The 26,888-nt window shown below is 43.3% G+C and overlaps 1 protein-coding gene across 1 annotated transcript in view; it reads right to left on the bottom strand.

The window, feature by feature from the left end:
- Window positions 1-26,888, bottom strand: part of PLB1 (phospholipase B1) — a 114,888-nt gene that overhangs the window by 72,994 nt on the left and 15,006 nt on the right. Inside the window, exons 8-14 of the mRNA XM_056853363.1 lie at window positions 26,369-26,434; window positions 25,218-25,318; window positions 22,908-22,989; window positions 13,401-13,505; window positions 12,405-12,500; window positions 10,472-10,543; window positions 6,596-6,719 (exon numbers count right to left, since the gene is read on the bottom strand). Coding sequence (XP_056709341.1) covers window positions 6,596-6,719; window positions 10,472-10,543; window positions 12,405-12,500; window positions 13,401-13,505; window positions 22,908-22,989; window positions 25,218-25,318; window positions 26,369-26,434 — 646 coding nt within the window. The remainder of the gene's footprint in view (window positions 1-6,595; window positions 6,720-10,471; window positions 10,544-12,404; window positions 12,501-13,400; window positions 13,506-22,907; window positions 22,990-25,217; window positions 25,319-26,368; window positions 26,435-26,888) is intronic.

The raw sequence follows: 26,888 nt of genomic DNA, 5'->3' as shown, positions 1-26,888 counted from the left end.
CCTCCCTGGGATCCGCTAGAAGCACAAGGCAAAGCTGAGCATTATTTGCATATTGATGACAGCCAAGCCCTAATTCCAGATGACCTCACCAGTAGTTTCATGTAGATGTTAAAGAGAATGGAGGACAATATATAACCTCAGGGGATCCCACAGGCCAGAGGTCAAGGGACTGAGTAGTAGTCCCCCAACATCACGTTCTGAAATCTTCCAAGTAGGACATAATGGTACCTCCTAATCCAATCCAGAAAAGTGATCCAGAAGAATACCATGATTGATGTTACTGAAAGCCACTGAGAGGTCCAGGGGAATCAACAGGGTTCTGCTCCATCTGTCCATCTCATGGTGCAGGTCATCTACCACAGCAACCAAGTCCATGCCAGTCAAATAACGAGGCCCAAAAACATTTTTGAAAGGATTCAAACAATCTCCAACCAAAAATGCTTGAAGTTGTCCAGTTTGCTGGTACATGTGAAACTGGATGATAGTTAGTCAAATCTCCTGGGACCAGAGTAAATTTCTTTGGGACTTGATGCATCACCTCCTGTTTCAATACATAGGAGACCACCCCCTCTCTCAAGAAGGTATTTGCTACCTCCTGGACCCAGTCAAGCAGCCCTCTCAAGCAGATTCAAACAACCAGGAGGGGCATGAGTTGTACAAGCAGGTGGTAGGTTTCAGACTTCCAAGAATCCTGTCCACATTCTCAGGTCAACTTAGGGTTGTTAAGAGAAATTCTCTTACAGTACATTCCTGAGCGGAATGCTTGCGCCAGTTTTTGGAAGCAATGCTACTGCGCTGCCTCCAAAGGAGGTTTCAGCCCTGCTGAAACCTCCTTGTGGTGGCAAAAATCCGTGCAACCCTCGCCCCCCAAAAGGGGACGTTCCCGGCCTGAAAGGGCTTAGGAGGCTCCTCCCCCAGCCCGGCGCAAGAATGCCCCAGGAACACCTCCCGGGATGCCAGCACAGCCTTTGATGGTGTTTGGACGCCGGCGGAAGGCCCAGTCGGTGTCCTGGGGTGGCGCTGCCACGGCAGCGGCCGCCGACCGGTGTCCGAGCCTTCCCACTGGTGTTCAGGCCACTAACGCCAGTGCAGCGCCTTCCTGGCCTCCTAAGGGCTTTCACCCTGGAGGCTCAGGAATGCGCTGTTAGTTACTCTTTACCCAATTTCTCCCTGAAATCCAACAATCTATTTCTTTTTCTCTTTCTGGAACCTGAAGCTAGTTTCTATTCAATTCCATTTCGAACAAAGAGAAATTCAAAGAGAGGAGGGGCAGGAAGGGAGGGGCAGGAAGAGAAATTTCTGCAAAATTTCAGGATTTTACTTTGGAGATGCTCAGAGGCAGGTAATGTCTTCCCAAACCTTCCTATGCTCTTATTGGAGTAACACTCCTGAGACCACCTTGCCAGCATAGGCAAGGAGATGGATAGGCAATGGGGTGGGTGGCACACCAACAGTATCCCAATCCTGTCTCAACACTAGGCACAGACACAGGAAATGTCCTAGAAAGGATATTGTACTAGGAGGAGTCCCAATACACAACAGCCATACTGTTGGTGTCCCACCTGCCAGGCCTTTGCTGATGCAATACCAACTACCCCTGGGGGCACAGCAGCTACCACAAAAACTAATACAAGCCTTTCTCAGTTTCTTATAATTTTTTAAACAAGTGGGGGACCCATGAGGACTCATGGGGGAAATCTCATGCCCTCTTGCTTTTTCTCTTTGTCCCCTGCCCAGCAATGGTTTCAGCCTATCTCCTTCTCTCCCACATTCCTACTTACCTTTTTCTTTTTCTCTGCTGGCAACCTCTGTCCCAACTTACTCATTCTCGCCCACTTTTCCTATTCCTCTCTTCCATCCTCATCATTCCCTTCTTACCTTTTCTGTTCCTCCCCCTCCAAGTTTACCTTACCTGCCTCCTATCTTTTACCTCTTTTTAGTCTGTATTTCTCCCCATTCCTGACACTACTTGAGGCTTGGTATCATCAGCGCTGTTGGTTGCTGGTTGCCTGGCAACCCCTCAAATGGCCACCGAAATCTCACAATGTAATCTCAGTGGCACACTTTTCTTAAAGAAATAGACAGTGCTTCCATGAATTTTGTATTTTTAACCTAAAAGTATTTTCATAATTTCATATTTTTTTCTGTAAACCTGTGGCTTCTCCAGGGCTTGTAGAGCACTGCTCTCTGCCTGTCCCTGGTTCCACTGCATGGATTTTTCATCTACATGCCATAGCCCAGTGCAAAATTAGATATAACAAGCAGAGAACCAGCAAGAAATTGCTGGGGTCCCTTCGTTATCCCCTGTATTCACTTCCCCCACTATTTCCTCTTTCTCTCCTCCTGTCAGCCCCCCATATCCTCTCCCCTTTCCCTGTTTCCGGCTCTCCTTCCCATCCACCAGTCAACCTACCTTAATCTGCTCCCGTCTTCAGCTATCCCTCCTTCTCTCCCTGGGAAAATTGTCCAAGTTGCATGATGCTGGCTGAGCTGAGCCCACTTGTGTGGTGACAAACTTGCAAGGACTTGAAAGGACACCTCACTTTCCACTGTATTCCTTCCCTACAATATTTCCTCCCTACAATATACAATAGACTTTCTATTCCTTGGCTCCACCATCAACCAAAGGGGGGAGACTGCAGCCAAGAAATCAGAAGGAGATTGAGACTGGGAAGGGCAGCCATGAAGGAGCTAGAAAATACTTTGAAGTGTAACGATGTGTCACTCGCCACCAAGACGAGATTAATTCATGCCATCGTATTCCCTATTATTATGTATGGGTGTGAAAGCTGGACAGTGAAGAAAGCTGATAGGAAGAAAATAGATTCCTTTGAAATGTGGTGTTACTAGGGCTGTCGATTTGGTTTGTCTGAACTGAAAAAACAGCCGAATTTCCCCCAATTCGGGTTTTTTTAGTTCGGATGGAACCAAACTGAAAAAAGGCGAGAAAACGATGCCCCAAATTTGGGGCGATCGCCGAATAAATTCGGCAGGTTCAGCATTCCCCGAACCTGCCTTTTCTCGCCTTTAAAGACCCACCACCCACTTTCCTGGGAGTCCTGGGAAACCGGGCGGTGTGTCTTTAAACTGCTCCATGCTGCAGGCACACCGCCCGGTTTCCCAGGACTCCCAGGAAAGTGGGCAGTGGGTCTTTAAAGGCGGGAAAAGGCAGGTTCAGGGAACGCCGAACTTACAGAATTTATTCAGCGATCATTTTCCCGCCTTTTTTCAGTTTTGTTCCATCCGATCTAAAAAAACCCGAATTGGGGAAAATTCAGCTGTTTTTTCGGTTCGGACGAACCGAATCGACAGCCCTAGTAACACCACATTTCAAAGGAATCTATTTTCTTCCTATCAGCTTTCTTCACTGTCCAGCTTTCACACCCATACATAGTAATAGGGAATACGATGGCATGAATTAATCTAGTTGGTGGCCAGTGACACATCGTTACACTTCAAAGTATTTTCTAGCTCCTTCATGGCTGCCCTTCCCAGTCTCAATCTCCTTCTGATTTCTTGGCTGCAGTCTCCCTTTTGGGTGATGGTGGAGCCAAGGAATAGAAAGCCTATTGTATATTGTAGGGAGGAAATATTGTAGGGAGGGAATACAGTGGAAAGTGAGGTGTCCTTTCAAGTCCTTGCAAGTTTGTCACCACACAAGTGGGCTCGGCTCAGCCAGCATCATGCAACTTGGACAATTTTCCCAGGGAGAGAAGGAGGGATAGCTGAAGACGGGGGCAGATTAAGGTAGGTTGGCTGGTGATTGGGAAGGAGAGCAGGAAACAGGGAAAGGGGAGAGGATATGGGGGGCTGACGGTTTTAGGACAGGCCAAAGGAAATATTTCTTTACTAAACGAGTAATTAAATTGTGGGATTCATTGCTACTAAACATAGTGGTGGCCACAAGCATAGATGGCTTTGAAAGAAGGTTAGGAAGTTTTATGGAGGTTTCATGGCGGTCGATCAATGCCTACTAGCCATGGTAACTAAAGGAAGCCATCATATTCAGAGGCAGCAAACCTCTGGATACTGGTGCTAAGAAACAACCTTAGGAGAAGGCCTTGGCCTGATGGACTACTGGTCTCATCCAGCAGGGCTCTTTTGTTTTTATGACTTATTATTGGCAGAGTAATAGGAGTAGTAAGGAAGTTTTTTTCATCACCATTGATCCTATTCTCAGAATGCTGACGTTGCACAATTATCTTTTCCTCTGCTGACACTCCCTTGTGTACCACAAAGTCACTATAGCTACTGAGGTTCTTGTTCATTTCAAATCTTTCAGCCTATACATTTCAAGTGTCCATAAAACCTGAAAACAGGACATTTAGACACTTCTTCCTCAAAGAATATTCCCACCACCACAGTATCCCCATAAAAATTAAATTTTGGTACATACTTTTGAGACACCTCATTAAAAAAAATCTGTAAGAGGTATAGTTGTACAACTATAAAAACTCAAAGTGGAAGACTTAAAGCGTACCTTTAAAGGATTGAGGTATATCTGGCATGACAAGAAAGTTAAAAAAATACTCTAATTATTAGAAAAATTGGGAAAGGAGACATTTGTAAGTCTCTTCCTTGAAAGAGGCGGCGTGTAATTTACCTTAAAATGGGTAAGGAACGCTTCGCTAGCCAGATAGTTGATACTGGGCATGCATATTTGATTTCTAGAAAAGCCTGAGAACGGGTTATGTATACATCTAAGAGTAAGGTTGCCAGCATCCCGGTGAGGCCTGGAAATCTCTCAGGATTACAGCAGATTTCCAGACTACAAAGATCACTTCCCCTGGAGAAAATGGCTGTTTTGGAGGGTGGATTCGATAATATTATACTCTGCCGAGGTCCCCTCACCTCCCAAACCTCACCCTCCCCATGCTCCACCCCCAAATCTTCAGAAATTTCCCAACCCAGAGTTGGAAGGCTCTTTGTATTTTTAAGAGTCAAAACAAAGTATAGATACAAAGTAATAGAGATCAGTATTGCAACAGAGAGGCCATTTTTGCATGGTCAATTTTGATGCTTGCTCAAAGCTCTTTTTTAAAATGCGACTTTAAAAATGGCTATTCATGGTCCTGACACAAAAGGAGAAATTCCACCCCCCCTCTCGCTTGCTCCTTTGTTCCTGTTTGCATAGCCATTAGCATGTGCATAGCTAACACGACTCTGTAGTTTTGAATAGTTCCTTGAGGGAGATTCTTCACGGCAAACACCAAAAGTCACGTTAAATGAGCTCTTTAGTAATGTGAAGCAGGTATGCGCCAGCTTCGCAGTCGCTTCCAGAATGATGGCTCTGCGTGCAAAATTTTAAAAAATATGCGGGGCAATTCAGACTGGAACGCGCTGCTAATTACCAAACACAAATGGCCAGAGAGATCACAGTTGCACATTGGACAGAACTTTGACCCATAAGAATTCCATTTTCTATTTACACACTAAGGTTTGGAGGCTTTGGGTGACAATGAGGACTTCGAGTATTATCTACAAACAAGTACCAGTTAGCAGAGTGAGTTTTGTTCATAAAGAACCACGCTGCGAGGCATAGCCAATTAAAACAGAACAAAGTGTTTATTTAGAGAAGTTACACTATTGGATAGAGTTAAAAGTTCTAGATTCATGGTTGATGGGGGGGGGGGAGGAGAAGAAGCAGGAAGCAAGCCTGAGAATTGCATTCTGGGGACAGACGAGGAAATAACATTTAGCAGAATAAAGAATGAAGCACCCATATCCCACTTTGACTAGCTTTCCCATTTGCCGCTTCTTCTTTTGTATACGTGACACTGTATATTCCAACTGCAGACCACAAGCTTCATTTACTGATATTGTTATAAATGTGCAGTCACGCATAGTAGTTCATTTGAGGCCTGGAGGTTACAGCTATTTACTACTCAATCGGCAAGTTGCCTGAAATGATGGCTTCATGTCGTACCTATTAATTTAGATTAGCAAACATTAAATCATCACATGTATCATATTTCAGCAAAATATGAGGACACATTCTCAAAGAGTAGCTATTCTAAAATGGCAAAAAAGAAAAGAAAATCTGCAACACATTCACCTTTAAGGTTTACCTTTATCTTAAAAACATTCATAATACAACTATATGCTCTGCCGTTGAAAGCCAATTAATGTTTTCCTAAGCAGAGATAACTTCTGCACGGGAAGATATATACGGGAATATATGAGGAGGGGCCGTGGCTCAGTGGTAGAACCTCTGCTTGGCATGCAGAAGGTCCCAGGTTCAACCCCCGGCATCTCCAGTTAAAGGGACTAAGCAAGTAGGTGATGTGAAAGACCTCAGCCTAAGACCCTGGAGAGCCACTGCCGGTCTGAGGAGACAATGCTGACTTTGGTAGAACAAGGGTCTGATTCAGTCTAAGGCAGCTTCATGTGTTCATGTGTACATTGGCTCATCATTCAAAGTGTGGCATACAGACAGGTTTGCTTGCTATGATGTGAGTTGGGAAGCTGAGATGCACATCATTTTTTAAAATTTATTGCTGCATTTTTAAGCTTTGTTTAGAGGGACAAAAAGATAATTGGAACCGGTTCCCAATTACAGTTCTTTGCTGACTTGGCATCAAGTAGTTTAGATTACCTGAAACAGTGGAGTTGACAGATGGAGCTCTGTCCTTACACAGCATCTGGCTTCCATAAACCCTGAGGGGCTGAGTGGGGTAAGTATAGTAGCTGTTTTTGTATGTCCTTAAGTAAGGCTTGTCCTATGAAATAAGGATTGCAAAGTCAAAAGAGATAGTCCTAAGAAGCCCCCTACAGACAACTTGCCATAGAAGTGTTATTTACTTATTTATTGTTTTCAATTTATATCCCACCCTCCCCAGCTGAAGCCAGCCAATGGGCACAATGGCATTCCTTAAAATCTAAAACAAGCATTAAAATCTTAACTAATCAATTTAAAGCAACAGATGACACCACAGATGGTCGTCGCTAGATAACCAACTAGGTCACATACTGATAGGGTTGCCAACCTCCAGGTACTAGCTGGAGATCTCCTGCTATTACAACTCATCTCCAGCCGATAGAGATCAGCTCACCTGGAGAAAATGGCCGCTTTGGCCATTGGACTCTATGGCATTGAAGTCCCTTCCCTCCCCCAACTCTGCCCTCCTCAGGCTCCACCCCAAAAATCCCCGCCAGTGGTAAAGAGGGACCAGTCAACCCTACATACCACACAAGATAATATGGTGGGGGGGAGAAATAGGGAGGCCAGCAAAGATGACATCGCGGCTGCCCTCAATTGTAGGCCCGGTGGAACAACTCCGTTTTACAAGCCCCACAGAACTCATTAAGATCCCGCAGAGCTCTGATGTTACTCGGGAGAGTGTTCCACCAGACCAGAGCCAGGACCAAAAATGCCCTGGCTCTTGACAAGGACAGCCACACGCTCTTAGGGCCCGGGACCACCAACAGATTGTTGTCAGATGAACGTAATGTTCTTTGGGGGGGGAGTGTATCAGAAGAGGCAGTCCCTAAGTAGCAAATGTAATAGTTAATATTTTTATCTAGTGATCTAATATTCAGTGTAGCACACAGTCAAGGTCTTGGTGTAGCTGGGGTTACCAACCTCAAGGTGGGGCCTGGAGTTCTCCCAGAATTACATCTAATATCCAGACTACAAGGATCAGTTCCCCCGGAGAAAATGAGTCAATGGCAGCTTTTGAGGGTTTTATGGCATTACATTCCCGCTAAACTCTCTTCCTTCTCCCACTCCACCTCTCCAGGCACCACCGCCAAAGTCTCCATGAATCTCTCAAACTAGGTATAACCAGGCTACAGTGTGGAGTGGGGGAGTGGATAGAGTGGTGGACTACCCTGGGTAGGGTTGCCAACTGTCCTTATGTATACCAACTTAGGCTAAAATGGATTATACCACATTTTAACAAAGTGTCCACATCTTCTCAAGCAACCTTGGAGCAAAAGGTTCAGTTCCTCTTAGAGGACTCTGACCCCCAGCGTACTTATTTTGCTGCTCATTTTTTGGAGGCTGCAGAGAAGAGACAAAGGGAGGTGTTTTTAGAGATGGGTCTTATTTAGATTTTATGGGTTTATTGTTCAAGGCCTCCATCTAAGAAGGAAAGATAGCTGGAAGGAAAGATAGCTGGAGATCTCCTGCTATTACAACTTATCTCCAGTCAATAGAGATCAGTTCACCTGGTGAACTGTTTGTGATCTTGGATCCATCACAAACTTTCAGCTTTGCCTACCTCACAGGACTATTGTTGTGGAAAATGGAAAGAGAAAGAGAAAAGAAAGACCAAATAAAAAACAGAAAGGAAAAAAGAACAGATATATAAAAATAGAAATAAAAATGGATTAGATAATATGTAACATTTTTAACCTCCTTTAGAAATGAATATCCTAATTTCTCCGTTTCTCCCACATATCTAATGACTGTCAATTATATTAATGTCATTAATTATTCTGTTTTTATCAAAGCCAAACCGTTTAATCAGACCTTTTTAGTTAAATCCCCAAAAAAACTAAGCCCTTTGACCCAGTCTCTTTATCTTAAATTTCTAACATCTTCCTCTCTTTCACAGAAGCTTTAAACGTTGAAGGGCATCCATGGAAGTTGTTAATGTAGTTCCCTCTGTGAAAATTGATGTAAGATAGTGAATCTGCAGCAGATTTTCTTCCATCCCCAAGGCGAAGAGAAAAATCCCGGTATTTCCAGCTATTTGCCCTTTTAAGTTCTCCCACTTAACTTTGAGAAATTCATCAGGTAGTGCATACAACCAAAAATCCAAATCCTTACATTCATCTCCATGGATATCAGTCGGGTTGATTCTTGCAGATATATAGCCTTCGGAAATCCTTCGTAGCTCTCCATCTCCTTTGCAGTATTTAATTCTTCATTTAATGGTTTATCATTTGGGGAGCTTCCTTCTCTCATCTCAGATCTCATTGTCATAATCCGGACTTTAATGTCCTTAAGATCTCCCAAAATTTTATCCATTTTCCGAATAGCAAGTTCATAGGTGGTGTTTGTCAGACAGAAGAGACAATCCATATATTTAATCTCACTTTCCATGGTTGCCACTTCTGGTGGTTAATTGAAGTTTATTGGTTCTTGTAGGTTATCCGGGCTGTGTGACCGTGGTCTTGGTATTCAACAATAAATTGAAGTTTAATTTGTAAAATCCAGACAGGGATATGTTGAGTTGTAGAATGATGTTGCGGGGGGTAGAGTAAAAAGTTGCACGTCTGCCTCCTTCCATTTGCCTAGGAACTGGGGAAGTATTTGCCAGTTACACAATGCCACACATCCGGTCTCAAATCCCGTAATGTTCTCACGATGGCAGACGATAGCTGATACTTCCGGGTAAGACGTGGCAAAGGAATTTGTTTACTCAGAAAAGCCTCCTCCCGGAAATAGGGGGGAATCTGCTCGTCCCTCCTCCTTGCACTTCAGGAATCCTGATTGGTGGCTATACCGTCATTCAAATAGTCCCGATTGTTGTGTCTAGCCACCAATCAATTTGATTAAGATCCTGTAAGCTTATTGAATGTTTTTAAATGTCAAAGAGTCAACCAAATCTCAGATGGAAGGATTCGGATTCTGTAGATATTTTTCTCCACTCCTTCAAAGCTTCCAATTCCAGGTAAAACAAAAAGTTCTTGTTACTTACTCAGATTTTAGAAGAGCAGGTATTCTTGCTTAAATATCGTTGCTTAGATGGTAATAGATAGGGGAGAGCTGAGCCTAAATTCCAAAGAAAACGTTCACGGCAATGGTTCCCCCTCAGCCAGATGGTACCTCATCCGGGATTCCAAGAGTCGCACGATGGCTCTCTCGGCAAAACTGGGGGTCAAACCGTACTTCGTGGGCAGCAGGAGAAGTCCTGTTTCCCAATCCACTGTTTAGGATCGGGTAGGGGTGCAGGATTACACCCCAGATTTGAACGAATCTTGGTTCTCTTGAGAGCCCTCAAGAGACGTGGCACTCAGTTCACCACCCTAGTGGAAGTTCCCACCCCATTTCGCATTTGACAGTATGGATATCATATCAGTGCTTGCTTTGATGAGAGCAAAGGTCTCTCTCTCTCACACACAGTTTTCCTCCTTGACAGTCCTTTATGGACCCATCTCCCTCGCCTGGCAGCCTGTGAGGACTGGCAGGATGCCTGCAGATCTTTACGGGTAGTAGTGACTTGGGCATCTCATCTTATTTGGAAAGGAGAGACCTCTGTTCCACACCAAAACTAACTTGCCTGGAGTACCATGCCTCCATCTGCCCTAATTGGCAACAAATCTTGCTCTCTGCTTGCCTTGCGAAGGGTGCGGATGCCCCTCCTTCCCACTTTATGTGATTTCTGCAGTCTCCAGAGCAATAGTCTTTGCAATAGGCACACCAAGGAAGAAATGAGAGGAATATATAAACCTGAAAACATAATGAGCATCTACAATCTAACAGTGGTAACAGCAGTGTATTATATTCTCAAGACAACTTTACCTGACTTGGACATTTGAGAGTTATTTCATTTTCAAGTATCTGTGCATTTGTTTTTTCTCCAAGGGGTTCCATCTGTACCCAAAAAAAGATGGGGGGGGGGAATAAAATAGGAAAATAAGTCATTTTAAGCCCCACAACCTCTGGGGTGGGGGTGGGGGGGAAGAAGCCAATCTATAATTGTATACTAAATATTGCAGATCAGAAGGCTGTGCGTACCAGCACAATATCTTGTCAAGCATTTTTCTTTAGTATGTAAATATATATAAAGTACATTACAGAGAATAGCATGATATACAGTAGTGTGGCAAAGGATCTATCCATTTCAGCCATGAATGTACTGCACTAAATTTTGTGTTCTGGCTGTACCTGCAGGCAACCTGGCTGCTTTCTAGATGAGAATCTACCAAATACAGTTGGATTCTCATGGCACAAAGCATAATTCCATTCTTGCTTTTAAAAGCTCAGTGAGGCTTTACGAAAAGCTAGGCCTGAAGTGTTTGTGCTCTAATTCAGGGTCCCAGAGGTCAGCTGCTGAGACGAAGGGCAAGGGCCAGAAGTGCAGAATGGGCAAGGTTCTGTGATGCTCCTGATTGGGCAAAGGCCAAAGGATCAGTTTATACCAAGCCAGGCCAAGCCAGAGGCTTCATACTGCCTGCCAACCACAAGGGCCAGTGTTACCCTTGTTCCTTCCCATGCCCAGTTTCCAAGATCCGAGTGCACTGAGTAGCTCCTTGAAGCTCACTAGGGTAGAATCCAGATTCCTGATTCATGCATCCTTTTACAGCACAGTAATGTGAAGAGAGCCCCGTGGCACAGAATGGTAAGCTGCAGTACTGCAATCAAAAACTCACTTCACGACCTGAGTTCAATCCCAACGGAAGTCGGGTTCAGGTAGCCGGCTCGAGGTTGACTCAGACTTCCATCCTTCTGAGGTCGGTAAAATGAGTACCCAGCTTGCTGGGGGGGTAAAGTGTAGACGACCGGGGAAGGCAATGGCAAGCCACCCCGAAAACATAGTTTGCCTAGTAAATGTCATGATGTGACATCACCCTTGATGACAACGGGCGTAGGCTCTCCAGCTTTCCTGGTAAGTTAAAGAGCCGGCCTGCCTCTGTTTCCAAGCCTTGAATTTACTACAAGTGTGTCTCTCCGCCCTCTACTATTACTTTATTCTATTTTCAACAGTGCTTCAGTGATACATGACTTTTCTTAGCTTTGCTGCCTAAACAGTGAAGTACAACTAATCTAGCCTGATCTAATTAATTCCATGCTACTGTGCAAGTAGAACATCACTGCACTGCATTCAATGGCTATGATTCTTGGACTGTTCTGTTGAAGTAAACTTCATTGATTTAGATTATGATGGGTAGCCTTGTTAAGTCTGTCTGAAGCAGTAGAAAAGAGCAAGACCATTTATGCTTGGTAATTAGCAGCACGTTCCAAGCTGAAGTGCCCCGCATTTTTTTTTATTTCTTCATGCTGAACCGTCATTTCAGCCGTCACTGCAAAGCCAGTGAATACCTGCTTCGCATTTCTTAAGAGCCCCTTTAACGCGACCTTTTGTATTTGCTCCACCCCCACATCGAAGCATTTACGGAAGGAACCATGAAAAATCACAGCTGCAGCTTACCTATGCAAACAACCATTGCTAATGGCTATGCAAACAAAGGAACGAAGGAGCAGGCGAGTGGTGGGGTAGAATGACTCCTCTTGCATTGGGACAGTGAATAGTCATTTTAAAGGGAAGATTTAAAAAAGCAGCTTTGAGCGAGCATCAAAATCGACCCTGCATAAATGGCCCAAGTATCCAGTAGAACCTTAAAGACTAACAACATTCCTGGCAGGGTATGAGCTTTCACGAGCCACAGCTCACTTCTTCATTGATCTATACATTTAAAGATACTCAAGGGATGAATCTATAACAACCCCTTACCATGTTGTTCCACAGAGCACGAGCAGCTTGAGAGTGAGTCTTTTGTTGAAAGTGAAAGCAGTCTAGGGCGAAATATGAGGCATCGGGCAGCCCGTCCTAGGAACACAGAAAAGTTTACAATGATGTGTGGTCTGAAATGAAAGATGTTCAAATATACCACATCTCTCCCTTCAAGTGAGTGTGGACAAACACTGATGCCAAAAGATGTTATAGGAGAGATCATGTACTAGACTCAGATGGAATAGCTCTTTAATATCTTTGCAATGTTACACCTCTTGCTCAGGATATCCTTTGAAGTCTGACAGTCATAAACTGGATATAAAGGAATGGAATTCCCCGATGCTGGTCTTTTATGCATGGCTGTTTCCCTCCTCAGCACCCCTCTGACAACTTCGGGTCTTTGTGCTGGTTATGCATGCCATTTCCGACCGTCAGAGGTCGCCTCGCTCTCCCCCTGCGTTTCCCTGCGTTTTGCCCGTGTTTTCAAATTTGAGATAAAACAGGTCCCTGAAAACACGGGCAAAATGCAGGGAAACGCAGGCGGAGACCGAGGCGACCTCTGACTGTCAGAAACGGCAGGCATAATCAACACAAAGACCCGAAGTAATCGGAGGGGTGACGGCGAGTGAAACAGCCATGCATAAAAGACTGCTGTTTGATGGATCTCCTCTGAAAGATTCAGGAGGGGAAACAAGATGTTGAGAAAAATGAACTGTTAGCCAGACCCAGAAAAAAAAAATACTATTTGTATGTACTGCTAATTCCTAAATTTACAGTGATGCAAGCTGTGACATCACAATGTCTAGAACCCAAAGGTCAAGATCATTTGGCTATTGAATAGTACTCTGATTTGCAGACATCTAAAAAGGGACCCTCTGGCATCTTGACCTTTGTTGAATACATTTGGAAACAAGGACAAAAATCAGAGTGCTTATGATAAATGGATTGATGAGCAGAAATTTGGCACATTTGTTGATCTGTGATTTTGTACTTTACCCCAGTCTTAGGCATGGCTGTTCCTTCTAAAAATGGTTGCACAACCACTGTGAAATCTTCCCTTGTGTCATACCTTCCAGTCTCAATTAAGTGGTGAGTACCCTCCTAACAAAGAAAAAGCCACAGTCACTGTTTGTTTTATCATATTAGGGCTAATAAACCAGAAAGAGAGGGACACCCTGAAGAAAGAAGTTCTATTTTAGGGTTGCTAACATCCAGGTGAGGCTTGGAGATCTAGAATTACACTGATATCCAAACCACAGAAATCAGTTCCCCTGGAGAAAATGGCTGCTTTGGGGAGTAGACTGTATGGCATTATATCCAGCTGAGGTCCCTCCCCTCCCCAAACCCCACCTTTCCCAGATGCCATCCCCAAATCCCCAGGAATTTCCCTACCCAGTGTTGGCAACCCTACATAGAACAATGACCCATGATTCAGAAATCTGTTTGCACAACAGCCTACAGATGAAACTCCATTTGTTAAGCCTTTGGGTGACTGTCAGCTAATGTTCCGACAGCTACTGAAGCCACCTACACAAAGCCCCCTTTTAAACTATGCTCATCTCCTTATAGCAGTGCCTGGATCTTTCTGGACCTTGAAGTCACAGTGAGTAGTTGGGCTTGCTGTCAGTCACCTGGAGGTTTCTTACCATATGGAGCCTAATTCACATGTGAACCAGGGGACTCTACATTGGCCATAACCATTCTGAACACAGTTCTGCAACAGGACTAGTAGGATCAACAGAGGGCATGGCTCAGTTCCCTAAGGCTTCCAAGCAGTTACATAGAATTACTATGCCTGACATGCAAGAATGTACTAGGTCAGAACAGTCAGTTGTTTACATTTTGGTAGAACTTCCATCAAACTCTATGATGACTCCCCTCTCTAAAATTAAGTATATTAAAACATTTAACCATGGTGTAATGCATGTATCTTTATTGTTTTATATAAATTTTTTATAATAATTTTATAAAAAAGTTTCAGCAAATATAATTTTTCACCCCCTTGTGTGATAAACGGCACTTTTAAAATTCTCCTAATCTCAGCCTCCTTTCCACCCATTTTAACAAACATGGCTGCATTTCAGTAACAAAAGAAAGTCGGGAATCCAATCATGGATCTCCTACATAACATGTAGTTTGGCCCCAATATTCACAGAGTATAAATCATTTCTAAGCACATGGCAGTTCCTCTGTCTCTCTTTTTATTCAACCAAGAATCTGCCAAGTCATCCTTTTCCACATTATAGATTATAGGATCCCAAGGGTATAACAAAAAGCAAAGCCATCATACTGGTCCAGATAAATAGGTAACCACTAAGTTTGCGCAATCTACATTTTCTCCCAAACGAAATTACCTATTTCTTTGATTGCATGAGCCTCTGATCCCAACACATTATGGTCCCCATGCAAATATTACAAATAAATTTATCTGTCATTTAGAGCAGAACTACATGTCATTTTACAAGATTTCTTTTTCTTTATACATTGCAGCTGCTGAGGCTGAATAGCCTTTTAGCTATTCCCCATATTATTGGGGGATCGGGGCCCCAGTTCCTGTAAAGGGAACCCCGATATTTAATTTATCTGCTACCAAATCAGAGGGAATGGATCGTTCCTCTTGAACTATGAGAATTGAGATCACACACACGCACAAAAGAGGCAAGACGCATTTGTCTTGAAGTAAAACAATCTTTACTCTAACTCAGGGTAGGAAAAAGTCACTGGGATACAAAACAAATAATATCTGTCTACATTCTATGTTTCCTATACTTGCCAAAAGCCTTTGGCAAGGCACTAAGCTTACTTACGAGTAGGCACCCTTAGCAAAAGGAGAGCCTCTCTCCATCCTGCCTGTTCAGCAGTCAAGCAAGCAGAAAGTGATCAACTACTTTCTCTTCTAACAAAGAAATCGAAAGCAGTTGAACATGCAAAGTAGTTGTATACGTGACCCTCGGGGCACGACTGCAATGGCCACTACATTGACCAAATGGTCAGTTACAATATTAACCCTTTAACTGTCTGACATGTAACAAAGCTCGCTCTCTAATACCCAACAATCCCCTTTTCGAGGTTTAGTTACATTCAGACATATAAACACAATGCATCACGTAAGTATTCAAACTGTTGTCTAGGCAGTGGCTTCGTCAGGATGTCGGCCACCATCTCTTTACTTTCACAGTACTTCACTACTACGAGACCTCTTTCTTGTTTGTCCTTTACTGAGTCCATTTTGAGTCGAAGAAGTCTCTTCCCTTTCTTAGAGTTCTCGCCATTCAGTAGTGCTATACACGATTGATTGTCCTCAAACATTGTAGCAGGTGTCAGTTCATCTAATCCAAAGTCGCGTAGCAGTTCAATTATCTCTTCCAGCTCTGTACATGCGCACTTGGCTGCTATGCATTCTGCTTCAGTTGAAGATGTTGACACAACTTGCTGTTTCTGGCTGGTCCAGGAGATTAGGTTTTCTCCAAAGTAGAACAGATATCCACTTGTAGATTTGCTGTCTGTTCTAGTACCACCCAGACTAGCGTCCATGTATCCTATCAGTTTCAGCTCAGTATTTGGAGTTATCTTCAACTTCAAATCAATAGTTTTCTTTAAGTATTGTGTGAGGTGTTTGATTGCATTCCAATCATGTTCTGCAGGTGTGCTGGTCCTTCTACTTAGGATTCCAACTGCTGCACTTATATCCGGTCTACTAACGTTGCTCAAGTATAGAAGTTTTCCAATAGCTTCTCTGTACTTGTGATTGTTAGGCAATAGTTCACCTCCGTCTAGATCCATATATGAAGGGTCAAGTGGAGTGTTCTTGGTCTTGCACTCCTTCATATTCATGAATTGTAGAAATTCCAGTATCTTGTTCCTTTGATTGATTGAAAATCCATTGTCTTGGTTTCTTTCAATCTCCATTCCAAGATAGTTCTTTACTTCTCCAAGTAGTTTCACTTCTACTGATTCATTCAGTTTGTTTGCAATTTCTTTTGCAGCTTCTTCAGTGTCAGAACAAATCAGAAGATCATCTGCAAAGGCCAAAACAAAGTCCCATCCATCATCTTTCTTCCTTCTGAATAAGCATTTCTCTATATTTCCTTGTTCAAAGTCTTGAGCTTTCAATAATGAGGTTAGTTTGTGGTTCCATGCTCTTGCTGACTGTTTGAGCCCATATAAAGTCTTTTCAAGTTTACAAACTTGATTTTTAGTATCACAGTCCTTTAATCCTGGTGGAAGTTCCATGTATATTTCTTCTGATAAGTCTCCATTCAGGAAAGCTGTTTTGACGTCGAGTTGCAGTACCACTTTATTCCTGGAGGCGGCTATACTCAGCAAAGTCCTTATAGCCGTGTGACTAATCACAGGTGCGTAGGTTTCTGTGTAGTCAGTTCCATACTTCTGGGTAAATCCTTTTGCAACTAGTCTTGCTTTGTATTTGTCAACAGTTCCATCCGAATTTTTCTTGACCTTGAACACCCATCTACATCCCACAGTCCTTTTGTTTGGTGGGAGTTTGGTTAGTTTCCAGGTATTATTCTTCTGCAGTGAGTCTAATTCTTCTTGAATTGCCTTCAGCCATCTCGACCGCTCCCCATCGGGCAACTTTTGCAGTTCGTCCCAACTTGAGGGTTCCACGTGGCTGTCAATTCTAGTGAAAAGACTCAGTTTCTCTGCTGGTATTCCTTTTGTAGTCCTTGTAGATCTCCTTAAGGTCTGAGAGGGTTCCGCTGTTCCATCAGCACCGGGATCAACCCCTTTTGAATCTGCAGTCTCTTGCTGTTCCGCAGGAGCAGGTGGATTGCAATCCCATGCTGTAAATGGAATCTCTATGGTTTCCTCTTCACAAACCTCTGGATCATCAAAGTTATTAATTTGTTGATTATTAATAACATTTCTTTCATCTATATATACTGCATTCAATATTTGTAAATTGTAAGTCTTAATGTCCATTATCCTGTATCCTTTTGAGAAAGGATGGTATCCCACAAGAATTCCAAGTTCTGTAGTAGGATCCATTTTTCCCCTTTTCTCCTTTGGGATGTATGCAAACACACGAGATCCAAATGCTTTCAAGTGTTTCAGACTAGGCTTCCTGCCATTCCATCTTTCATATGGAGTCATGTTGATAGCACTTGAAATTGTCCTGTTGTAAAGGTAAGCTGCTGTATTTACACATTCTCCCCAGCAGGGGTAAGGCAAGCCTGCCTGTAGCATTAAACATCTTGCACTTTCCATCAGAGTTCTGTTAAACCTTTCTGACAACCCATTGTTCCTAGGGGTATATGCAACTGAGGTTGCATGCTCTATTCCTTCAGATTCAAGAATTTCTTTCATTTCTTTATTAATGTACTCACTTCCATTGTCAGTGAACAATAACTGTATACCTCTGTCATGTTTATTCTTCATCAGGGCAACATAAGCTTTAAACTTTTCAGCTACTTCAGTCTTTGATTTCAACAAATACACATATGCAAATCTTGAAGCGCTGTCTATGAAATGCAGAACATATTTTGCCCCTCCTGCTGAAGCCTTGAGTGGGCCAATCAAGTCTGAGTGCACTTCTTCCAAAATTTCTGCCTTAACACTGCTTGGCCTCTGCACGTGCTTAGGCGCTGTTCCCTTTCCTCTGAGACACACTTCACAACGTTCTTTGTCCTTAAAGCATTCCTTAACTGGCATTCCACAATCAATCAGCAGTTGCTTCACTGATTTAAAGTTTTTATGAGCTAGTTTCACGTGCCATTGGTACAAACAGTCCTTGTGGTTACAATCTGCAGCCTTCTGCTCTGTCAATCCTTTATTAAAAGCAACTAGGCATTTTGATTCTTCCTCAACATTATCTTCATTTCCATCAAAATCACTTTCATCAGAATCAACATTGCTCTCAAAATCACTACAAGCATATTCCTCCAATTGACTTGCAACATTCTCCAGGCAATAGTGCGAGCCTACTGATAGCACTGGGTATTCTCTTCCTTTAGAATCAAATAAGCGACATTTGTCTCTTTTTATAGACACTTCAAAGTCTGCATCCACTAATTTATTCACGGACAATAAATTTTCATCTGAATTAGGCATTAGGAATACGTCTTGTAAGGTTAAATGCATTACATTTCCACAATAGCTTTGAATTGCAATAGAAACTTCTCCTTTCTGAGTGCATAGAAATCTTTCTCCACAAGCCATAACTAATGTTTCATCACAAGGCTCTAGAAAGTCAAAAGCTGATCTCAAGCCAGACACATGTACATCTGCACCACTGTCCAGAACAAATGTATTTACACGCTTTAAATAATCTTTGGTTGAGGCTTTATTCGAGACTAGATAAGCCTTTGGGTGACTGTGCCATCTGGGCTTCCCTTGGCTTGTACTTGGGCTCCCTCTTGTGGACGATTGGGGCTGTTGCCTCCCATTTCCATCCCTCTCCCTTTGTGAGGATTTGGCGGGCTTTTCTTCCCGGCGAGAGGGGGGGGAATTTCTCCCTTTGTTTCACGTCTCTCACATTGAAACGACCGGTGACCATGCCTTCCACACAAGAAGCATCTGATTGTGGATTTGTCATTTACACGCAGTACAGACACTCCACGAGACAATTCCCTCTCTTGGCTCCTGTCTGCTTCAAACTGTTTAAGTGCAGTCACCAGCTTAGTAAGGGTTAAGTCCTCTCTACCCAAAAGATTCCTTTTTTCAGCGTTATATTTAAAATGCAAACTTCCCAGAAATAGTACAAGAAACTCTTCTTCACCGATTTCCCCTCCTACAGCCTTCAACTCTGATTCCATATCTTGCATTTTCTTAAGGTGTTGCAAGAGGGTCATATCACCAGACATTTTATTTGCATACAGTCTAGTTTTTAAAATCATTTTCTGGGTTTTTGACACAGTTCCAAATTTCTCATTGAGTGCATTTAGCATTTTTCTGCTGGTATCATTATTCAAAATTATTGCAGTTTCTTCCGGATTAATCGCATTGGAAATCAAATTCATTGCCTGGGCATCTGAAATCTTAAATTTCTTTAGGGCTTCTCTATCTGTGTCAGCTGGCGGGTCTTCATTCAAAACGTGATTCACCCCAATTGCTGTTAAAGCATTTTCCACCATTCTCTTCCATACTGGAAAGGAGGCTTGGGTGATATGGGGGACAGAAACGGATTGGGGTTTTGAATTCATACTTCCCTTGTCGTTGCTCATTCCAGCGGCTCAGGGCTGCTTTCTTCCTCACAGGATTCAAGCGCGGCGCGCGGGGTTAAGTTTCCTGCCGTCCTTTGCAGACCAGGCTGCTGGCTCCGTCACAGGAAAAATTCCCTCTGGGCGTTTGTAAATCCTTTTGTCTCCAGTGAAGATCCCAAAAGCAAAAAAAAAAGTGCGGTGTGATCCTATCTCAATAGCCAAAATAAAAACCAAGCGTACTCAGCTACCACTTATTGGGGGATCGGGGCCCCAGTTCCTGTAAAGGGAACCCCGATATTTAATTTATCTGCTACCAAATCAGAGGGAATGGATCGTTCCTCTTGAACTATGAGAATTGAGATCACACACACGCACAAAAGAGGCAAGACGCATTTGTCTTGAAGTAAAACAATCTTTACTCTAACTCAGGGTAGGAAAAAGTCACTGGGATACAAAACAAATAATATCTGTCTACATTCTATGTTTCCTATACTTGCCAAAAGCCTTTGGCAAGGCACTAAGCTTACTTACGAGTAGGCACCCTTAGCAAAAGGAGAGCCTCTCTCCATCCTGCCTGTTCAGCAGTCAAGCAAGCAGAAAGTGATCAACTACTTTCTCTTCTAACAAAGAAATCGAAAGCAGTTGAACATGCAAAGTAGTTGTATACGTGACCCTCGGGGCACGACTGCAATGGCCACTACATTGACCAAATGGTCAGTTACAATATTAACCCTTTAACTGTCTGACATGTAACAAAGCTCGCTCTCTAATACCCAACACATATATCCCCTTCCTGAAAATCACCACATCCAAGCGGCTTTTGTTCCTGCTAAGGAAAATGTGCCCCATGGCGCAGAGTGGTAAGCTGCAGTACTGCGGTCCAAGCTCTGCTCACGACCTGAGTTCGATCCCAACAGAAGTTGGTTTCAGGTAGCCGGCTCAAGGTTGACTCAGCCTTCCATCCTTCCGAGGTCGGTCAAATGAGTACCCAGCTTGCTGGGGGTAAAGGGAAGATGACTGGGGAAGGCACTGGCAAACCACCCCATAAACAAAGTCTGCCTAGTAAACGACGGGATGTGACATCACCCCATGGGTCAGGAATGACCCGGTGCTTGCACAGGGGACTTTTACCTTTTACCTATAAGGAAAATGTAGATACCCATGTTTTTTCCATTTCCCTTAAAATACGGATATCTACATTTTCCCCAGCAGGGGCAAAAGCAGTTTAAATGTGGCAATTACTAGGGGAGAAATGTCCTGATGTGTAGGGCTGCCTTGAGGCTGTAATCCTTTGCATATTTTCCTGTGAGGCCTGTTGAATATGGTGGGATTTTCTTCCAGGTAAATGTGCCCAGGAACAGGCTGCACATCCCACTGAAAGCATTGATACTGAAGTTAGGCATGACTAACCTAAACCCTACTTCTTTCAGTTGAATGTTGCTTTTGATCAGAATGTTAGTACACATATTAACATCTAGTTCTCTCTGTATTTCCCAAATGTCAGACAGCCAATGCACATTTTTTTCTGAATCAAAACTGGTGTTACTTCACACTTATGGCCTCAAAAGTTTAGATTCTGCAAGAGTAAGAATTACCTGCCTGAGGAGAATCCTCCCTGACTTTTTATATTAGTCCCTAATCTAGGCATGTCTCCTGATTACATGAAGGCAAGCCCAAACAAAGTCGCAATAGGCAGCCTCCTCTGAGGGTAATTTAGCTCTGTCTCAGTAATGAGGTTGATTGAATGGTCCAAGCCCACTTCATGAAGAGAAGCTGGAGAATTATGTTACCCCAAAAGAGACTGATCATAAGAACACATGAAGCTGCCCTATAGCAAGACTGGAGGTCCCCTTAGGTCAGTGCTCTGAATTACATCAGCTCTCCAAAGGCAAACAGAAATCTTTACTGGTCTTGCTACATGAAATATCCTTAACTGGAGATGCTAGGGAGGGAACCCAGGATCATCTTCTTTCAGAGAATGTTCTTTACCGTTAAGCTAGGGCCTGTTCCTTAAGGAGGTGAAGCTAGAGTGGAAACTCATAAAGTGATACAGGTGGCAGCTTCTTCTGTGTACCTTCATCTCATAGCCTTTAATTGTTTCATTAATTTACATCTCAGGTCAAAGTTTAGGTTATAGTTTAGGAACGCAGCTCATTCATCACAGTAGCAGCTATGGCAACTATGGGTTGTCATAGTTGTTTGTATGATATAGGTGGAGATATGAGACCATGAAGATGGCAATTTGCCCAAGGCCATCTGATAAGCTCATTGTTTAGGCCCGCCCCCAACTCCGCCCCAACTCCACCCAGAGGATTACCTTGTGCGGTTCACCTCTGTGCTGGTTCACCTCTGGCCCCAGCGCAGAAAAACAAGCACCAGTCCCTCTTGTTTCCTTATATAATTTTTCTATTTACTATGCTCCCTGTTTCCCCCCACCCCCATACTTGGCGACCCTCCCCTTCTTTCCCAGACTTTGACAGACGGTCATCGTTGTGCCCCCCCCCCAGTACAGCTCCGGCCGTCCAGTGCCAGGAATTTCCTTCCAAGAGGGCTGGCAGCCTTGGGGGCGAGCCTTGGTGGAGAGCGCATAGGAGACCAAACCGCTCGACTCCACTTTCATGCAACCAAATGTATGGGGAGTTTTGCCTTGGATTTGCTGCTCTCTGGATGCTCTCTGGATGCAAACTCTCCCTTCCCTTCCCTTCGCAGCATGCCGATCCACACACTTTCCCAAGATTTCCATAGTTCCTTTGTTTTGTTCTTTTACCAGGTTGGGGATGCACAGGATGCATGGGGGGTGGAGGAGGGAGACCCAGAGCAGACTGGCCACCCCTCCTCAGAAGGGTGACGGGGGTTTTGCGCCGCCCGGCAGAGGAAACGCACACATCTCCGGCCGGAAGACTTCTGCAGAGGTGGAATGGCAGCCTGCGATACTTGCTGGAGCACAAAACTCCCCTTGTCCAATAACCGTTCGCGTGCCAGGGAGGGAGGAGAAATTTGCCTGCATGGGCGGGGAGAATACATCTGACCCCAGGGAGTTTTTCAAGGAGATCTGCGCCAAAAACCGCGTAGCAAAAGAAAAGAACGGACCAAAACAGGTTTGACTTGATGCGGGGATGAAGCGGTTTTTCCCCACAAATTTGAAGCAGTCATGAAAAATGAAAAATTAGCAGTGTTGTGATAAGCAGGCTTTATTGCTGACCTATGGTGGCTGTTTCATATCATTCAACAAAGCTAGTTTGATGGTTCTGTGCAATAATGAATTATATTTGGTTATACAAGGGTCAAGGAAAGAGGGAAGAAAGAAGGCTATCAAGCCGTTTCGCAGATTCATCTTTCTCACCTGATATTTTTTGTTAATGGCTTCCAGTGCCTCAATTTCAGTGGAGTTAGCATCATAATTTAAAAGACATGGACACAGAGACCTAGAGAGCAAAAAAACAAAACAAAAAACACATTTCTGGGCTACAGATGCCTCTTCATCTTCTACATCCACAATACAGAAGAAAGGCATGAAAAGGCACATTCTGCATCCATACCAAGTCTATGTTCTATGAAGGTGTAAATGAATCTGATGATTCTCTTGCACCTGTAACTATTCTATTGCAAGATTTAGCATAGCTTCCACATCAAACTAAATGTTATAATGGGTGGGGCAACGAGACATACTAATGCAGCTACCAGCAGTGGAGGATTTTCTTCCCTCAAGGATCAGCAGCCCACAATAATTAAAAATGAGATATTGCAGGTAGCTTTCATTTTCTTTTACTATAGGGAGCACTTCAAGTATGACCCCCCATTACCATGTACAATGGGCAAGTACACCTTTCTCTATTCTCAGAATCCTAGTATAGAACGGGATGTTGCTTTTATTTTAGGATATTGAATATATCCAGCTTTCAGGGACATCTGTAAAAACAGAATTTGACCCTTTGTGCTCTCCAAAATTTAGTTCCATAAATTTTTCCGCACCTGCTCTGGAACATATGACTAAAATAAGTTAATATCGAGCATGCCCCGAGTAACCATAGACACCCCCCCCCCAAAAAAAAGCTGAGATTGGTGAACAATGCTCTGTGAGACACACAGCCATGTGACCAAGAAAGCGTGAGACCAAAACCTTTTAGTTTAAAACTCAGTAACTTGTATCCAACAATATCCATTTATAGAGTAGACATTGCGAAAGGGGAATTTCCTTCTTCCTCCTCCCACTGCAGCCCACGGAGCCTTCCAAACTTTTGGTCATGGGGGTGGGGTGGGAGGCGTTCAGTGGACCCTCAAGAACCGAATGAGAAGTAAAGTGGAGTCACTGTGGTTGGTGAGGTAGGAGGTTGCCTTCTGTCTTCCAAAGGCAGTAATGCTCTTCAGGACCAAGCAGTAGGATATAGGCTAGTTACTAAACGTGCTGCACATTCATGAACCAAACATCTGTATCTTGTAAAATTAGGAGATAACTTTTTTGTTTGTCTCTGCTACTGTTACCTCAACAAACACTTCTATCTCTTCTAAAAACCCCTCCTAGAGTATAATTGGGAGTCCCTTTTGATGAACGCAGAACATTCTTCAGGTCAGAAAGGCTCTATGCCACTGGTATGTAGTATCTATCTATACTTCCCCTGCAGTTTCTCTTTAACAAATGTCACTGGCTGCCTGTACAGGCTGCTCACAAGATTCTAATAACTACACAAGGGCTGGGATGAGAGAGCCTCAGAGATTAGAGATAAAGTTTATCTGATCACTTAGAAAATGATTATTTTCTCAAGATAGCGGCAACCTATCCTTCCCAAATGCCTTGATACACTGTATGCAAGAAAGAATTTAGAGGTTAGGAGGAATGCAAGGCAAGGAATCATGGTGACTTTAACGCAAATACTTTGTGATTTATATGGGCTTTCTCTGGGTGTGCTAGCATTACTGTGACTGAAATGCATTTCAATTTAAAAGGCAATAAAATTTAACATTTTGTACCCCCAAATCACCTTTAGCACTAACAAATTTCTCTGTGCACTGCCTGTTGCTCTTGTCAGCCGTATAGGTGACAGACAAGAAAATAAAATCCTTTATTCCAACACTGCATCCGATACAGGATGGGCCTTGAGAAAAAGCAGGTTGGGAAGGATGGGCTCCTCTTCCCTTATTTCACATAGGTTCAACACAGTTGGATATTTGAGTGTGCATTTGATTTACCAAAACTGACACATGTATTCACATACCAAGCGGAAAATAAAGGGTGTAGTAGAATACTTTCAAGACGGCAACTCATTTCATCACTCTAGGTTTTAAAGGTCTATGAAATTCTACTAATTTCCTCACACAAACTAATTACTCCACTTTATGATTTGGGTGCCATATCCTGAGGCACCCTTAAAACAGTAAAACCACATAAGAAAAGACTGGCATTTCTAACCGATACAGGACACTATGACCCACTAGGTGGCTTACATTTGTCATTAAAACATCAGTGACTGCAAGCTTTCTTGATGTGTCTTCCAAATGTGGATATACTGTATACTTACACAGAAAAAAACCTGTAGAAATTTGCATAATGCGGCTGTCAGAATGACTACAGATGGAGGATATATATAGAACCGATATTGCTTCCCCCCCCCCTCCTTGGCTATAATGAGAGCCAAAACATAAATTAATTTCAAACCTCATAAGTGCTCTTGGACAGGAAATGCTTTTCTCGTGATATAATTCACCCAGATTTGCTATGTGAAGGATTGTCACCAGATTCACAAAGAGTCGAGGAACCTGTCAAGAGGTAAAAGTAAAATGAGATGGACCAGGACCAGCCTCTCAGCACATACTGGAATTGTACATGTGGTTCTGCTGTAAATATAATGCATGAATGTATCTAGTCTGCAGCATGCCGGCTGAATAGCTGGGATTACTGGCAAAACATCTGATATTCATAGACAGCCTCAAATGGCCAATCATAGTTATTCTCCACTCTATGTAGAAGATAAAGATTCTAATGTTGACGCTTCCCAAGTTATCTAGCTAGGCCCATATTTTGTCACCCCCAATACAGGCTGAAGAGTTTTTCTAAGGTGGTTCTTGAATGGTCTCACTGAATTCACATTGTGGATGATCAAAGCCTGCACCCTTATTTGTGATGGTAGGAGCTGTGCTGTGTAATGCATAGTTCTTGTTGAGAGCGTTTTCATAATTGTGAATAGGAAGAGCAGCTTTTCAGTGGCTTGATACCATAATATACAATATGAGGAATAGGACATCCACTGGATGAGATGTGATGACATGTATAAGAAAAATCATGCCCAACTTTGGTACAAAAGAAGAGGCACTTATATATCTTGTTTGGAGGTTCTAGCAGAGGAGCGCAGCTATCATATATCCTTGATCGAAGAACGGTACACTCCATCTATCTGGGATGGTCGTCCTCTTCCACTGAGAGCGCAGCTTGCACATGGAGAGGTTAGGGAGGTAGGGGACACCCGCCTAGCCAGCCAGATCAGCCAAATCAACCCTGGAGATCAATGGGGTGACAGATGTCGCAGCCAGATCACTCTTATACATATATCACAGCCTACAGTATGCAATTGCTTCAGTAGTTCCCCAGAGCAGGCTAGAACAACTGGTGATCTATCAGCCTAAGAGTTACCCACAGCCATATATGATGAACTAATGGTGAAGCCCTGACCTGGGTAGCTCAAGCTATGTTTATATTTGTGGGTCCAAAGTTGTGCAAGTATTCACTTGTGCAAATGAGTGAAGTGCTATTTCATTCCTGCTCCCAACCCTACCCCATCCTTATGGAAGTAGCTACTTTTATTTCCATACCTCTTTATGCAATATGTCCAAAGCTGTCTGTATATTGCTCACAAAATTTTCAGGGGAATAAAGTTCCTGTGCAAACAAAGCAACAGCAGTGAGTTTTGTGCGTAACAGACAGTTCCAGAGATCCAGTTGTTGCCTAATCACAGTTTATTTATATTTGGAAGGAGAAAGTTTTCTATGCATACTTGACATGTTAACCTTTGCAAACATGGTATTGTTAAGAGGTTCATGTTGTTAATCTAAAAGACTGCAGTTACAGAGAGAGAAGAGTTGCTTTTTATAAGCCGACTTTCTCTACCACTTAAGGAAGAATCAAACCAGCTTGCAATCACCTTCTCTTCCCCTCCCCACAACAGGTAGGTAGGTGGGGCTGAGAGAACTCTAAGAGAGCTGTGACTAGCCCAAGGTCACACAGCTGGCTTCATGTATAGGAGTGAGGAAACCAACCCGGTTCACCAGATTAGAGTTCGCTGCTCATGTGGAGGAGTGGGGAATCAAACCCAGTTCTCCAGATTAAAGTCCA

The sequence above is a fragment of the Euleptes europaea genome, chromosome 7 (assembly GCF_029931775.1).
Source record: "Euleptes europaea isolate rEulEur1 chromosome 7, rEulEur1.hap1, whole genome shotgun sequence".
NCBI classification, from domain to species: Eukaryota; Metazoa; Chordata; class Lepidosauria; order Squamata; family Sphaerodactylidae; genus Euleptes; species Euleptes europaea.
The sequence above is the reverse complement of the archived record's forward strand: the minus strand, read 5'-3'. Positions and strand labels throughout refer to the sequence as shown.